This window comes from Meriones unguiculatus, chromosome 6 (assembly GCF_030254825.1).
Source record: "Meriones unguiculatus strain TT.TT164.6M chromosome 6, Bangor_MerUng_6.1, whole genome shotgun sequence".
Taxonomy (NCBI): domain Eukaryota; kingdom Metazoa; phylum Chordata; class Mammalia; order Rodentia; family Muridae; genus Meriones; species Meriones unguiculatus.
In genome coordinates, this window is record NC_083354.1 from 67,454,422 (window position 1) to 67,472,171 (window position 17,750).

The 17,750-nt window shown below is 38.8% G+C and overlaps 1 protein-coding gene across 6 annotated transcripts in view; it reads left to right on the top strand.

Moving 5' to 3' along the window:
* The window catches only part of Ap3b1 (adaptor related protein complex 3 subunit beta 1), a 214,871-nt gene that overhangs the window by 169,109 nt on the left and 28,012 nt on the right, over window positions 1-17,750 (top strand). For all 6 annotated transcript variants that reach the window (XR_009592381.1, XM_060385579.1, XM_060385578.1 and 3 more), the window contains exons 23-24: window positions 5,089-5,320; window positions 11,619-11,703. Coding sequence is in view for 5 of the 6 variants with exons in the window: in XM_060385579.1 (XP_060241562.1) it covers window positions 5,089-5,320; window positions 11,619-11,703 (317 nt within the window). In the remaining variant the exon portion in view is untranslated. The remainder of the gene's footprint in view (window positions 1-5,088; window positions 5,321-11,618; window positions 11,704-17,750) is intronic.

The following is a 17,750-nucleotide window of genomic DNA, read 5'->3' on the forward strand; positions in this document are numbered from 1 at the left end:
TAACTTGAGTTGATAATATGGTCCATTACCTGCTAACTGCACAGAGTATTTTTCACTTTACACTCTTCAGTTACTTTTTAGTGAAGTGTTAAAAAATATGAAGCCTTTCTCCTCTCTAAAATCGCACGCTGTCTGTCTGTTATTAGGGAGATAACAGCTCTTATAAATGTTTCAGTAAGCACTAAGTAGACAGTTATGTGCGCTCTCATTCCACGCTTATTTGCTTACTGTAATAAACTGGTAAAATATGTGTGCTTTGTCTCTGTGTATCTACAGGCGTCATGAGTCACATAGATTTCCTTTAGAAATAATGTTGTGGCTGCAGAATTGATTGCTTATTTTTATAAACCATCTAAAGGTACACGAACGACGTTTATTATTTAAACATGTGCTGGGGAAGATTTGTAGAGAGCATCTTTCTGGTGCTTGATACTTTTTGTTCTCCTCCCTCTAGGGAAGCTTTTTATTGTAGTGTCACTGCAGCTGGTGAACTAATTACCTTCCAGGAATCCGTGTGAGGATGGCCCATGTTATTGGCTTAGAATACAGCAAACTTTTAACTTTTAGAACATTCATTATTACAAAATTAAAACTAGTGCTTTCAGGGCTGAAGAGATGGCTTAGCGTTTGAGAGTATTCTCTACTCCTCCAAAGGATTGGGGTTCAGGGTTCAACCCACATGGCCACCACAACTGTCTGTAACTTCAATTTCAGGGCATCTCACACATACATGCAGGCAAAACTCCAGTGCACATAAAATAAAAATAATAAATCATTTAAAAAACCTGCTGTTGTCAGCATTATTTTTCATTCAGTCTTGGGTGGTACAGATTTTATTAAAATTTTATTAAAATTCTTATTAAAATGCATCTGTATGTTTCTAACATTTTTTCATAGAACTCCTCATCAATAAAGGTATACACCTTTAGAAGTAGGTTTTTCTGTTGTTAATTCTGTTTTTTATATATGTACACACACACACACATACATACAAAATAGAAATTTTAAGCAAATGTTGATGCTCATTGACACTCCACTTACCACCACACTGTGCTCCAGTAAGCCTGTAGTATTTTTAGGAAATTTGAACACTTAGTATCAAATAAAGTATAGTTACAGCCAACACTACAGGAGATTATTGGGAAATTCCATAATATTTAAAATGGTGAAACTATGCTTTGAGTTTTAAAAATGGATAAAATTGTTTTAGTGGGAATAGGAAGCCAGATAAGAAATATAATAAGTAAATTAAATACTGAGTTATGATTGTGCTGGAATACACCTTCAGTATCAGTACGCTGTGAGCAGAGACAGGTGGGTCTCTGTAAATTCTAGGCCAGCCTGGTCTACAAAGCAAATTCTAGGCCGTACAGGGCTACTTAGAGATGTGGGGTCAAAATGAAGGAAATGAGGGAGATGAGTGAGAGGAAGAGGAACATGGTATTAAGTGACAGTGGGAAAAGATAAGGGAAAACAAGGAAGAAAAAGAAATTATATTAAGCTTCACTAGGAAAGTAACACTGGAGGCAAAGACATACCAGAGCTGAGACGGGTGGGTATACAGAGAAATCACACTCCAGGCAAAGTGAACTACAAACACCAAGGGCTAATGGTGGGTGTGTGGGCTTTTGTGTTAAAGGGGGCAAGGACATCGGGGTCACTGGAATAGAGTGAGCAGTGGTGTGGAGGAGAGGAAGTCAGCAGGGACCTAAGCACTGTTTTTTTCTGGGCCTTTGTAAAGGCTTTTTACTTTCACTCCTCATGAGGCTGGAGGGGCTTCTGCAGAGGGATGACACAGTGCTAGCTTGTCACGACGACTGGTTCTGGCCACTGTTCCCATAGACTGCACACAGTACCTGTTGGGTAGGATGCAGGAGCAGAAGCCAGAAAACCAGTGAGACAGCTGAGAGACTGCGGGTGAGAGGGGGCTCAGAAGAGGGCTCGACAGTGGAAGCAGAGAGCACTGGTGCCATTGTACTGAGTTTGCTCAAGTAGCTGGACGCTTTCCTGTCTCTAAATTGTCAGTCCTGTCTGTTTAGAGAAGGCTGCTGGGGCTACCTTTGTTGTAGCATTCATCACACTGATTGGTTTGCCTAGTTCTCTGAAAACTTTGTATTACAGCACTTAGTATCATGGTTAGCACAGAGTGTCAATAAATGTGAGGTGAAAGTAAGAGTAAATAAGTGATTAGAGAGAGTAATCTCTGCTTTGTGCTTGAAATGATGGTGTCCTCCTTAGAAAGCCTTGAGATAACTCATCCTTACATGAGCCCATGGAGAAATAGCTTTGGAGTTCAAAGAAAGATAACTGCTAAAACTATAATGCATGTTCTTAATAACTCAAGCCTTGTGGTAGGCCCCACTCTTAAAGACGTCCAACCCTTCCCACAGTGCCAAGCTGACCTTTACCACAAAGCCTTTAGGATTGACGACACAAACTCAAACGGTAGCAGTGTGCTGCACTTAATCCTCTCTGGCCTTCTAGGCACCTTCCTTTCTATACTGTGTGAAGCCGAGCCTTTATGGGTTTCCAGAAGAGCCAAACAGCCTGCATCAGCATCTCCTGAATGACTTAATAGGGTCACATCTCAAGAATGCTGTAGGTTGAAGTGACCCGTTTAGACTCCAGTGTACACAGTGTCTACTTAGGGAGTCAGCTTGTGATACTGGAAAATAGCCACTCAGCAGCTGATGGCTTGTGTTTAGATTGGTTGTTGTAACGTCAGTGGTGTCGCTCTACCCACATGTAGACACTCTTTGTTTTGAGACCAGGTCTTGCTGTGTACCACAGGAAGATGCCAGACTCATGACCAGAGTTGTGCCTGCAGGTGCGTACCACTGAGCCTAGCTGAAAGAAACAAACACTAGGGCTCACCAGGCATCTTTGAAGACCTACGTTTGATCCTTAGCACTGCAGAAGACCAACGTAAACCTAGTGGAGACCATTATTATCATCATCAGGAAGGTTAGGTGGAGGAATTGGCTTAATGGGAGGAAAATGCTGAACAAATTTTGAGATTTAAGCAGCTTTTTTTTTAAATTTATCATGCAAATAAATTTACAGAAGTTTACAAAAGTTACTTTAAATTCTAATACTAGTTGGTTTTTTATAGAATATAAATATTATATATATTGTATATACATTAGGCAGGTTTATCATTTCATATTGTTATTTTGTTGAAGTTAAAATTATTAAAACGTATTTATTGTCAGTTATTTGTAGCAAGCCTGATGTACTATAATACTTAGATTTTGAAAGAAAAGATGGCTATCTTGTGGTTTTAGAATAGACAGCTTCTCTTTCTTTAATTTGCTACTTGTGATTTCAATTAAAATACAATTAAGGGCAGAATTTAACTAGTAGACAGAGATGATTTCCCATTAAAGTTCTGGAGGAATTTCAGTGAAGATCACCTAATCTCAAAATAGGTGTATTGGTTATTTTTCTTGGTCCTGTGACAAAACACCAGAAGAAAACATTTTTAAAGAAGAGGGATTTCTTTGGCTCGTGGCTTAAGAGCAGACATAGCCTATCACGGTGGAAAGCTTGGCAGCAGGGCTGTGTAGAATATGAAGCAGAGAGAAATGCTTGTAGGGGCTCCTCTATTTAGGGTGGATTTTCCTTAGTTAATCCAGGCGCTTCCTAGGCGACTAAATCTCCTCCAGTAGACCTTGAAGATTATTCATCCCAATAGGGAAGGTCATTTTAATCAGTAAAATAATGGGTGAAGCCACCTCAAAATGGAGTTCACAGTGGAAGAAGTTTAAAGAGAACCGATGTTCATGGTTGGCCACACCTGACGGTGAATGCCATAATCCCAGGACTCAGGAAGTTGAGGCAGAAGGATTGAAGGGTCCAGGCAAACCTGTGCTACCCAGTGAGAAGCTGAGGCAGTCAGGAAGGCATAGCATTTTCCTTATTGGTATGGATGTCACAGAGTTGAGCATCCAAGAAAACAAACTGGAAAACTACCAAAACCGATTATAAAGTTACCATGAAGGCTATATATGAACTATTTAGGTTAAAAAGTAAAAACAAAGCTTACATACTGTTTGTAAAAGGAAAATGTTTACATATGCAGGGCCTACGGCCCACTTCTGTCATTCCAGCTCTCAACACTAAAACCGGGGGTTCCCGAAGGTCTAAGCTAACCTAGGTCACATAGTAAACAGGTCTCCCCACCAGAGTCATTCTTGTTTTCTACTGTTAAAATATTTTAATATATACTGTTATTCGCAGATCTTAGGGTCCCCAAAGACCACCAGGGTCCTGATCACATATGCAAGAGCAAATAGCTTTATTTGGGCTCAAGCTTGGTCTCTCCCTGGTCACAGTGGATCAGAGAGGAAAGTCCCGAGCAGCTGCATGGCAGGGTTTTTATTGGGGTTTGAGCAAGAACTGGGATTCCCAGCTTTGTAGTTACACGATTGGATTGGATGACATTCAGCAAGGGAAAGCTTGTTACAAAGTGGTTGGCTAACTAACATAACATTGAGCAAGCTTTAGACATCAGGAATGTTAGGTATTTTCTGTGCCATGAAATATTCTACTACAAGGTCTGTGGGCTGCCCAGCAGAGATGCCCCACCTTGAGATAAGATACCTTCCCATTCTTGTGGTTATCCTCAGGCTGTTCCTTGGGTAGGAAATATTATGACCTTGTTTCTGGAATTGGTGAATTGTGGCTTAGTTCCTGGTGACTTTTGGGGATGTCAGCCCTGGTTCTCTCAATACCTGCAGAGTAAAATAAAGCGGTTTGGTTGGGCTTTTTTTGAGACAGGGCTTTTCAGTATTCCTGGCTGTCCTGGAACTTACTCTGTAGACCAGGCTGGCCTCAAACTCAGAGATCCACCTGCCTCTGCCTCCCAGGTGCTGGGGGTGTGTGCCATCACTGCCTGGCAAAATAAAGTTTTAATACTCCTTTGAAGGTATTAACTTTGTAATTTTAAATCATCTGTGTGTTATCTTCTAATGTTTGTTGTTGTGTTTTATATAATAACTTAGGGCAAGCAACATGTCATACTTTATTTTCTAAAAGAAATAATAAGTGTCTGAACTACCTCATTCTCTCTTCCTCCTATGCGTATAGGTCAGTACACCTGTCTTCGTGCCAACAAAAACCCATGAGCTGCTTCACCGAATGAGTGGGAAAGGACTGGCAGCCCAGTATTGCTTCCCAAGACAGCCTTGCATTTTTGGTGACAAGATGGTCTCTGTCCAGATAACCCTGAATAACACTTCTGACCGAAAGATAGAGAGCATTCACATAGGGGAAAAAAGGCTTCCTGGACGCATGCAGATGCATGGTTTTCATCCAGTAGGTAAATACTAATTCTTATTTGATACTTGGTAGCTAAGTGTTTTCATTTTAAAGCAGATCATTTCAGAAAAAGAGAAAATACAGCATTAGTTTACTAACTGTGAGAGTGCCCTGGGTCTTCCCCGGGATTCTACCCCTAGGCTATATTCTCAACCTTCTTCTTCTTCTTTTTTTTTTTTTTTTTTTTTTACTGAATTTATCATGTAAGAGAAATGTATTTGTTTGCCCTTAGTGAATCAGGTCTTAGCAGTCATAACCTCAGTGATGAGACGTGAGTCTGAGGAATCCTAGTGGCCACCTGTTTCCCCTGTGTGCATCACCTCCTCTCCCCTCTCCTCACTTTCTTCCCCTCCCGTTTTAAATAACTAACTGTGTACTACAAGCAGGAAAATCAGACTACCCGTGGAATCTAGTGCCTCTTGCAGCACTGTCCTGATTCGTTTATAATCCATTAGGTGAGAAGGAGAGGAACTAGGGTAAACACTGTTCTGCTATCTTCCTGTTTGTGCACAGGATATAGAGCACCTATGGTGTGTGGTTGCATTTATTTGTGTTTTAAGTGTCTTTGCTCTGTTACTGCCATTTAGAATTAAAAAACAAAAACAAACAAAAAAAAAAACAGAAAAGGGAAACCTGACTTTCCCTAAAGCACCAGAGGCAGCTGCCACTGGATGCTGATTGCCTCCTAGGTGCCCATCAGAGTGTCGGGGCTTTCGGTTGTACCTCTTGACAGTTTCAAGTATTTTCTCAAAATATTTAGTTTTTATGAGTGGAAACAATCCTAAGGTACAGTTGGAAGGAACTTCAGGCAAAATCTCCATTAAAGGTAGTGAACTTTGTTGTCTGAGTTGTGTTTGAAGACACCTGAGTATGACCACCAAGAGCCTCACATAAACCCCACCTGAGGTGGAGGCAGGAGGGTCAGAAACTCAATGTCCCCTTTAGCTACTGGAGGGCAGTCTGAGCCATTCAGCCTCTAAAAGAAGATTTCTGTCACTGTAGCCTTAATATCAGCTCTAGGGAGTAGAGCCCTTGACCCAGGACAAAGTCAGGAAGCTTCGCTCCTTACCCCACTGCACAGGACTGTTGTGGTTTTCTCCATCTGAGCCCTGGCACTGTGGAACTTCCCTGAGGCTTTTGGTAAACAGCAGCATGCTTTGTATGGGTTTTATTTTTCATAAGGGGAATAATGATTTCTAACACAAAGCCTAGTAGAATTTCATAAGCAACCAGAGTAAAGTGGAATTAAAGTTTATTCAAACCACACTGAATGCTAGTGTTTTATGCTTTGATAATTAAGAAAATTTAAATAGTGCACACTATTCTAATTTCTACTGGATTATTTTGCAGATTTGATATGTTGCCAAGGAATTACAGAATATGTCAATTTGTGTTTTGGTTTTTTTTTTTTTCTTCTTTTTCTTTTTACTCTTTGCAATCTAGCTCTTTTTACCTAGTTTAAAAATTAGTTTAGTTAAGTAATGTCGAGTAGCTGATGTATGGGTTGTCTGGGTTGGAAATGTTATCCAAAGGTTAAAACAGTAGAACAGTATTAATGCTTCCTTGGGCTGGCATAATGAGTTGATGAGTTGACCTTTTATTGGCCTATGTAGAATAGAAGAAATAAATACAATAAATTTCATAGTATGACGTTAATACAGCATTAAAATATGAATACCATTGCCTCAGTACTACTTACAGGCTTTTTGTTCGGAGGAAATTTTTATGGCTACAATATTTCATTCATTTTTGGGGCATTGATTGAATGCTTATAAGATAAAGAGTTCTTTTTCATGTGGGTTAACATGGCCCAGACCCTACCACTAATAGATTTGAACCAGTTACAGTGTGTGATAGATCTAAATTAGCCCTCTAAAATCGTCTTAAGAGTACAACAAAACGAAAAGTTTTGTTTATGTTTTAGTGAAAAACAAAAGGAAGGAGCCAAGATCTTTTATTCATTAAATGTGTGTCCATCTTAAAGGGCCCAGAAGTATTCTTAGTGGTTACCAATCTGTTTTATTTTGCCTTCAGATCTCTGGAATGTGCTCTTCTATTAGCAGGGACCTGGATTCCTTCTAAGAATATTAGGATTTATTTGCCTAGTTTTCCAAAGAAATTAAGAACATAAAGGATTTGGTGAGCAGGGGATCAAGACTAGCATCAGGCCATTTTCAAGTGCACAACAGCAAGTCCAGAAAGAGAATGCGAGTATAGTCACCCTCTTGGATCGCCCCAAGTATTATAAAACTTGATTATATGGATAATTTTATGCTGATCATTTTGCCCTTGAAGTGTTCATGTAGTAAAGCATGCCGTTGATCATGTGCTGTCCTCCAGAATTAACACAACACTAAGCTTGATGTTCATTATTGTAACACTGAAGTGGGGCATCTTGAGAGCTGTCACTTCCTCATGAAACATGGGAGCATGTTTAATGTGAGAGGTCTGAATTGTGAATGCAGTCATGTTTGAGAGATGACAGAATTAGCTACCCACTGTAGTAGATGATACAAATAAGACCAAACCTCAGTATGCTTGTAGTGCAAAAAAATGATGTCAGGGATTCACTGAAGGATAGCGGGGCTGTGCCTCAGAAGTAGAATGCTTTCTTGCCTGGGTTCTATCTTCTGCATGGAAAGGGAAAAAGAATAGCCTTAAGTTACAAGATTGACAGCTGGGAGCTCATGTCAGTGTGCAGCTGTAGAAGAGGTAGCAGTAGAAATGGACCTTGTGTGTGCATATGTGTGTGATTATATGACTGTAGTCCTAAAGAAACCCTGATTGCCAGAGATTTAAGCAACAAGTCTTACAGTGGTTGGATAGCTAGCTAGTAAAATGTAAGTTATGTAAGCAAATGAAATTGAGAAAACCAACGTAGATACCACTGAGCAAAACAAGAACATTTTAAAATGAGTCTCAAACATGGACCATTTTTTAATACCGAGTCTGCATTGAGCCTGTGAGAAATAAACATAATTTTTATATAGTATCTTACTGAATTATTCTTAGTTCTATTTCTATTATTCCTGTCTATGGTGAGCATTAAGGGGCCAGTCATACCAGCAAACTCTGGGAGGTGTTTCAGTCTACTGAAATAGAAGTGTGCTTGCTAAAATATAATGGCATGATGTGCATAAACAGATAAAATTGGGTATAAATGTCTTATATAATGTAGTTGTAGCTATTCTGAAAACTTTGAGCACAGTGAAATCAAAGATATTTTCTACTTATGTGTTATATCTATATATTTGTGTGTATATATATATATATATATATATGTTCATACATACTTAGGGTACCCCATTATTGTATGATATCTTAATGACAATGAACATTTGTAATTATTTGCATTGTCTTCTTTTTCCACCACCCCCTTTAAAAAAAAAAAAACAAAAAACAAAAGGACAACAGTATTATGTCTTTAAATACTTGTTTCCTACACTTGGTTAGTTTATAGTTGAAGCTTCAAAATTTTCAAATACATACAAATACTACTTTTATTTGTTAAGATAACTGAGCCTACCATTAATTTCACCCTTGTAAGTCTCTGAATAGTGCAGTTAGACTTATTTTGGTTCTGGTAATGCCAGCATTGTTGGCTAATGTGGTTACATCTTTTTTTTTTCTCTCTCTCACAATTACAGACATTTTATTTCAGAAAAGAAGCTGCTGCTTAAATTTTACTATGTTATGCACATTACTTATTAATTCAATTCATAGACAATATAAATATTCCAATTGTAATTCCATGACAGTAACTGAGATAAATAGTACATGAACTAAATACCTCTTCTCTTTGTTATTTTTGGGAGTATAACAGGGCATTGGTTGGCATTTGAGATTCTCTATATAACAGGCAAAACAATCTCTGCAAAGGGGAAGGGCTTTTAAACAGGTTGAGCCTGTGGCAGCTTTATTTGTAATAGCCAGAAGCTGGAAACAACCCAGATGCCCCTCAACTGAGGAATGAATACAGAAAGTATGGTACATTTATACAATGGAATACTACTCAGCAATAAAAAAACAAGGAAATCATGAAATTTGCAGGTAAATGGTGGGAACTGGAAAAGATGATCCTGAGTGAGCTGCCCCAGAAGCAGAAAGACACACACGGTATATGCTCACTCATTTAGACATATAATATAGGATAAACCTACTAAAATCTGTACACCTAAAGAAACTAATCAAGATGGAGGACTCTTTTGGTTAAAATGCTCAATCTCCATCCAGAAAGGCAAAGAGGATGGACATCAGAAGGAGAAAACAGGGAACAAGTTAGGAGCCTGCCACAGATGGCCTCTGAAAGGCTCTGCCCTGCAGACTACCAAAGCAGATGTTGAGACTTATGGCCAAAACTTCGGGCAGAATGCAGGGAATCTTATGAAAGAAGTGGGAAATAGTAAGATCTGGAAAGGACAGGAGCTCCACAAGCAGAGCAACAGAACCAAAAAATCTGAGCACATGGGTCTTTCTGAGACTGATACTCCAACCAAGAACTGTTCATGGAGATAACCTAGAACCCCTGCACAGATGTGGTTACATCTTAATGCCATCATCCAACTTTACTTTAGCTTGAATTTTAAGTTGGATCCTTTTTCTTGTTGAAATTTTAGACCAATGTTTAAATTTTACTTTTTATATCTAAGTATTCAACAGTTTTCAATGTATTTTTTTTATACATTTCAAAAGCTCAATGATTGCCATGAATTATAGTCCATTTTGATCTACATACAGAGTCCAAGACCAGCCAGGGCTGCCTACCTACACTCTGTCTTAAGGGGGAAAAAAAAAAAAAAATGAAAAATGTCCACTGCCTATGGAGGCAGGAGACAGTCTAGAAATCATGTGTCTCTGTCCTCAGAAAAAGAAATAGGAATGGCCAAAAAGCACTTGGCAAAGTATTCAGCACCTTTCTCGATCAGGAAAATGCAAATGAAAACTGCTTTGACATTTTATCTCACCCCCCAGCCCCTGCCCTTGTCTGAGTGAATTCATCATGAAGACAAAGGGCAGCTAATGAGGGAAAGGTGTGGAGAGAGTGATGTGCATTGCTGGTGTGGATATAAGCCTACTTAGCTGCTGTGAGAGTCCCTGTGGAGTGTCCTCAAAACACTGATATGTACAAAGAACTGATATGTGACCATTATGTGTACACTTGAGGACTGTAATTACAAGCTCATCTGCTCACTTCAAAGATACTTGCACATGCATGTTTATTGCTGCACTGGTCATAGTAGCTAGATGACCATAAAATGACCACAAACAGAAAAAAAATGCAGGACATGCACAGAGTAGAATTTTTCTCAGCTGTAAAGAGAAATGGCATGACATCTGTAGCAAAATAGAGGAAACTAGGGATCATTGCAGGATTATTACATTAAACAGAACAAGTTAGATTCGTACCTCTTGTTTTTGCTCATGTAGAGAGAGAGATAGATTTTATAGATCATGACTGAAAAGAGACCATGAGTGGGGAAGAGATCTCTTAAGAGACGTCTTGTTTGCTTTTCTGTCACTGTGTTAAGATACCACAACCAAAACAACTTATAAAGCAGACCATTTAATTTGGGACTCACAGTTCCAGAGGATAGTAGAGTCCATGTCCATCCTGGTGGGAGCGTGGTAGGAGACAGGCAGGCAGGCAGTGTAGCTAAGAGCTTATATCTTATCTTTAAGTTGGGGGCCTAAAGAGAAAAAGCTAACTGGGAGTGGTGTGGGCTTTTGAAGCCTCAAAGCCCACAACCAGTGGCACCTCCTTTAAGAAGGCCACACTTCCCAGTCCTTCCCAAACAGTTCCACCAACAAGGGACCAGACATTCAAACATATGAGCTCATAGAGGCCATTCTTATTCAAACCACCATGGTAGGAAAAGGCAAGGGAAGTTCATGGGTAGTGGAATTTATGTGACATGAAAACAGTAGAGAGGACTGTTTGAAGAATTGAAGGGGACCAGCAAAATAGGGGCAGTTTGAAGGGGAAGACAAAGAGAACTAATATAAGTGATATAATACATGAAAATGCTGTGAATCCTTCCACCGAGTCAGTAACTTAAACAGTGAATTTTAAAAATAAAGGAAAAAGTGTCTCAAATGTAATGTGATCATTGCAGAATGTTCAGAGTTACTTTGAAGAGAGCAGCTTCATGAGTTTATAAGTTCCTTTAATATTCTTAGTTTAAATTTTCTTATGAGCCATAATTAAATCTTTTGGTGTGAATGGCACAAATGTTCAGTGTTTCCTTTGCCTCTTTCTCATGTCCTCCATGTGTTAATGTCTAAATTACCCTCTTTCCTAGATTCCCTGGAGCCTGAGGGGTCCGTTACTGTCTCAATGGGTATTGACTTCTGTGATTCTACACAGACTGCCAGTTTCCAGTTGTGGTAAGTTCCATTGTTGTTCTGTTTTTATATTGCCTGTAAAGAACAGAAAATGTAAAGTGAGGCTCTGAGTATTTTTTCCTGTAAGACTAAACATTTAAACAAATGTGTCTGACAATGCATACCTTCCATGGAATGCTTGCTTAAACGTCATGTTCTGTGTGGGCATTCTTAGTAGTTCTTACGTGCCTACCATTATAGTGTGCTGTATGCAAATGAAATCTGTGCTTTGTTGGCTAAAGATAAAAGGCTATTACTACTTCTTCTTTTTAAATTTATCACTATAGTACTAGAAATTCAGGAGAAATGGACAGTTTGAGAATATTGCTGAATAGCCAGGACAAGGTACCTTGGGAGGCAGAGTATCTTTTTGAGATACAATGAGTTTCCTGAATAGAATATTATTGATTCTAAACCTTTCTAAAACATTTTTCTTTTTTATGTTAATTTTACAAACTGCTTGATTAAGATGTCGTAACAAATGTGAGTTCTAGACTTTATTGCTTTTATGTAGTGTGTCTATGCTGATGAACTCCAGAGGCCACTGGGGAAGCAAAGCAGAGGTAGAGCAGCTGAGGGCCACCCTTGAGTTCCTTTTTCTGTGGCTTTCTGATACAGGGTGTGATTGTTTTATAACTGGCAGTTACTTTTTTTTCTTTAAAAATTGAAGTATTTTATGTATCTGAATTTTAGCCAGCTTAGGATGGGTTTAATTAGGATTTAAAATTTTTATGACCAAAATACTTTAAAGTAAATGTATAGGTTAAATGCACCAAACTTTTCTTTGTCATTTTCCCAGGAACTCAGGCTCATGTTATTTCTTTTATTTCCAAGAGCTGGCAGTGATGAATATAAACAATGCAGTTTGCACATTGATTTTATGCAGATCATCACCTTTATGTTTTGGGAGGTCTGCTTTATTAGTGATATATAAAAACTGATTACTTTTCCCAACATTGCCTAGTAATTGTTTATTATTTTTCTATTAGACAAACAACACAGATCAATATCAGTGAACACAGGCCGTGAGTAACACCACTCTAAACAGATTTGCTTCCCGCACCAGAGGTGTATTCATTTTAATGATTCAACGATGTGAGCCCAATGACAAAGCCTGTACCAAGTTAGACCAAAATTAAAACCTAAAATATTCTTTTATCTTACCACTTTACAGTCAGGTGTGTTCTTATCTTTCCATTTTTTTTCTTAATTACAAAGTCTTTCTTATCATTTCTTAGACTATATTTTCATTTTGTCTTCTACAGTTAGCCAAGACCTTTTAGGGAGAAATACACACTGTAGTGTTTGATTTTTGTCTTATATTGAGTAGTATGTGTGAACAGTTTTCTTTCAGTGTCTCTTTAAGTTAATTTTAGGAAAATGACAAATGTATCTCACATAGCAATTAGCTTTCTGTTATAAACACTTGCATTAATACATTTTCTGCAGTGAAGGTACAAATTACTAAGTTATTTTATATTTCATCTTGCACCAAAGCATGTTAGATCAAAAATTATTTTTTTGTGTGTTCTGAAAAGAGCACTTTGTCTTGCATCAAGTGTAATTGATCCTGAAGCAGCGTAATCACAATTACTCACTTTCTTAATTGGCCTGCCCAAAATCAGAAAATGGAAACCGATCGGCAGTGCCTCAATCAATAGCTTCATAGTAGTGCTAGTGGGGGTAGGGAGATGGTGGTAATGGGGAGATCAATTGGTCTTAGGTGCCAGTCACTGACTGCCTTTTGCATAGTAAGTGGCACCTTTTGCTTAGTGATGTGCTGTAATACTCTTGGTAGTTCATTAAAAAAAGAGAAGAGTTAGACTGGCTGGTATTGCTTTTTTATTTTGTCTGAAATACATTATATAAATCAATATGTAAAATTATGGGTAATAAGCGTATTTGATAATAAGCCTTTGGAAATGCTGAAACATTTAGGTCTCTTTTGTTATGAGGAGAATAAGAACAAAGGTAAAGTGATACTACTTTATTCAAGATTATGATAAGATGGGTAGATGGATGGAGAGATGTGTTTTATAACAATTCCTTTTTACTTTGTATTATAAAACATTAACAAATTAATTTCTTGCTTAAAATATTCAATTAAAAATACATAACACCCATAGATAGAGCTCTTTAAAGTGAATACTGGATGAGCAAATTCCTGCCCTGGCTGTGAGTGACTAGAACTATGTCAAAGATAACACACTGTGGCTTAAGTTAGCTACAAGACACACTTGCATCCACTGTTTCTGTCCAAGATCCACTAGAAGGAAAAATAATGCATCTTTACAAGATGCGTGCAGAGCTGAGTGGTGGTGCACACTTTTAGTCCCAGCACTCAGGAGGCAGAGGCGGGCAGATCTCTTGAGTTCAGGGTGAGTCTGGGCTACACGGTGGGGAAAAAAAAAAAGGTAAGTGTAGAAAGAGGCAGAGAGACAGAGAAAATACCATTAGCTGACCAACCAGAAATTGCAAAGAATTATTGGCCATTAGAAAACAAACAGGGGCAGATGAATACTTAATGAGAAATGAAAACCACAGGGCAAATAAGAGACAACATGAACAGTGAAAACAAACCAGGAGACTGTTGAGCACTGAGTGTGTGAGCAAGAGAAAGTTAGGAGGAGTAGGGAGGCCACTCAGGGATCAAAGAGCTGCTAATCCGGCCTCCGCCCCCAGCTTCACCTCTGTAGCAGACATCATCTGAGGCCCAAGGCTCTCTGGAAGGGCTTCATGGATATGAGGGCCACAGGAGCACAGCAGGGACTACACTTTTGCTCAGGGAAGCCCAAGTGATCAGGAATGGAATAAAAAGCAGTTCTGTCTTAGAATAGAAGTCTCAGATCCTCCCTGGCTCAGGGAAAGCAGCCTCAATGAGTGTTGCCTTCCTGCCTCCTCTGCTTATACCCACGTATACTAGTCCATATCTCACTCACTTACTGAACTCCATACCCCAGCCAGTAGGACTCCAGTTTCTACCAGGACTGTAATTGCTAGCATTTAAGTAAGTCCTTAGAATGTGGTCATTTCTGTTGCAAACACTTACAACATTTGTTTAATTTCCACATTGGTTCTTAACGTATTATTGCCCCCATTTTACAGGTTAGTAAACTGAGACATAGGAAAAAAAGATGTCATTACTACTGTGTAACAGAACTTTGTGTGTTCTGTTTTTAAAAAAAAAAAAAAAAAAAAAAAAACTGCACTGTTGGGGATGACCAAGCTTTGGAGAAAAAGCTAAAAACTGCAACTTAAAAGAGAAGGCTGAAGATGGATACAAAGACCTAAGGGATTGTGAAGGAAGCAGATATGCAGTAGAGTGGACACTCTGAACACTGATTAGTGCTCAAGAAAACAGGACCAAGGAGATAACTAGAACAGAGAACAGAAACAGTAGGAGCTTGAGACTAGGAAATTAAAAAAGATATCAAAGGACAGAAAAGAGATAATTAAATTATGAAAAAGCACTTCCCCAAACAAAAGAAAACACAACTGTCAGATTGAAAGGGCTTAGGAGATGAGAGAGACTCAGAAGACTACATTCTGCTGAAAATGTTGAAAAGAAAACTATCCCAGTAACTTCTGTAGTTAAAAAACAAAACAAAACAGCTTCCCTAAAAATGAGCAATGGGAAAGGAGTGAGATCTCTCCCGTGTTCTCTCACATTCTCTTCAAACAAGCAGGGATTCTATCTTTTTGCCACTAATAAGTCCTCTGTGAAAGATTCACTTAAATTCCTTTGTCTGCTACAGAGAAAGACAGACAAATGGGAAGTAATCGATGGAGATTTCACCTGAAAAGTCTGTTGCTGTGTGAAAAATAAGTATAGGGAAAATATAAAATATAAGTGTAAAATCATAAACCAAACCCAGAATCTCAACATAGATGAGTATGAGAAGGGATACCAGGCTCTTCCTGTCATGTTTTGTGTGTGAATTGATTGATGACAAATTTAAATGTTTTAAAATAATGAAATATCACTAAGATCATTGACAACCCAGACAAGAAAGGAAATGAAAGAGTCATTAAAACATGAGTCCTTTTAATTTGAAATGGAAATAAGTGAGCTAAATAAAAAACTAAATAATTTAGCGGGGTGTGTGCCTCTTCCTGCAGAGACGAGCAAACCATGTATACATCCGGCTAGAGTACTAACAACAAGCTAAGGGGAGGCTAAGGAAACAGTCTTTACCTGTCTGTGGTGAGCGAGTGTGTTTGCTAGGGTCACTTACAGGAGCACAGTTGAGGGGCTGCTGGCTCACAGGAGCGTGGGTGATGCAAGGCAGCTGGATCCCTACAGAGCAGGAAAGTCCCTCCTGTTATGGGGGAACGCCGTGAAAGCTGCGTTGCTAGTGTTCCCTGCTCAGCTTATGGACAGCTCCATCCCCCAGCATTGGCTGTATGTAGAACCTTGGGGCAATGCCCGTGAATCTTGTAACATTCTTGAGCTTCCTAAGCTGTGGAATTGTGCTAGCTCCCTGAGTCCTGTGAGCCTCGCCCCTCCCTCAGGAGTAGCCCCTCTGCAGCCTGTCCACACTAGTTTTTACAAGTCATGTATCCTTTATTGAACAGCTAAAAGATAAAATTTAGAGCATTTATAATAACCCTACCTGAGAGAGAATGACATAGAAACTAAAGAAAAGGATGAAGTACATGTTTACCTAATGGATGCACAAGAAAAGACTAAGCATAAATAATGTTTGTTGCAATCTTAACAACACAATATAAATTATAAACCTTTAAGGTGTGAAATGTATAAAGCAGAAACAGTAGAGGAAGTTGACAAAGCTGTGGTGTGTTTAACACACATCAGAAACTGTACCTTGCCCCATTTATATACAGCTATAAAGTTAGTATTAATAATTCAGTTTCCAGGGCTGGAGAGATGGCTCAGAGGTTAAGAGCACTGGCTGTTCTACCAAAGGTCCTGAGTTCAATTCCCAGCAACCACATGGTGGCTCACAGCCATCTATAATGAGATCCTGTGCCCTTTTCTGACATGTAGGTGTACGTGCAGGCAGAATAATGTATAAATAATAAATATTTAAAAAAATAATTCAGTTACCAAAATATGTAGGTTCTCCCCCCCCAAAAAAAAAACCCAGTTGTTAGGTTTCTGTTCAAGTATAGAATATAATTTGAAGAGTAGTTGTAAAATGTATTATTAATATGTAAAAAAAAAAACTGAGCTGGTATGATTAAAGAAAAAGACAAAGATTTGAAATGAAACTTAAAAGAGCTTTGCAGGAATTTAAAATAATGCTGTGTGTAATTTTCTAATATGTTGGGATGTTTGTATGAAGTTAATTTCTTTCATAGAAAAATATGAATGAGAATAAAAAGGACTACTTGAACTTCGCAGAAAGCATCTTTGTTTTAAAAGTTTGTAGAACAAGAAAGAAATCACCTTTGCACTCCTTGTCTTAAGCCTCCCTAACGCCTCCCCCAGGGTAACCCACAGTGAGCACATCGCCTGGGTGGTGAATTCACTGATATCCGGGAGCCACAGGTTTTCCGTGGCCTGGAGTCATTGGAGCATCCTAAGTCAGAATGGGATGAGAGAAGTGCCCTCACAGCTGTTCACATTCTGATGGAGGTTCTAGCCGGCATCGAAAGACAACTAACTAACTGAAAGCAAAAGATTCCTAGGATTATTTGCTCCCAACATCTTGGAATGAAGAGAAAGTCTAATGCGCTTTAAGAATGTTATAGACTTCTGGGATTGGCAGTGCAACGTTCCTAAAAGCCTTAAAAGAATACACAAACAAAATACTTTAATTGGGAGGAAGCAAATACTAAGAAGAAAAACATGGTGTTTGTTTTTAAGTGGGAGGCCGGATGTTCATCAGGCAACCACTCTCAGCATCTTTGTCTTCACACACAACATGACAGCCTGGGTTCCATGCAGGAAAGCTTTTAGGGAATTCAGAATATTTTTTAAAATTTTATTAACTATTTATTACAATTTATTCACTTTATATCCCGGCTGTGGCCCCCTCCCAATCTCCTCCCAATTCCTCCCTCTCTCCCTCCCTCTTCTCCTTCTA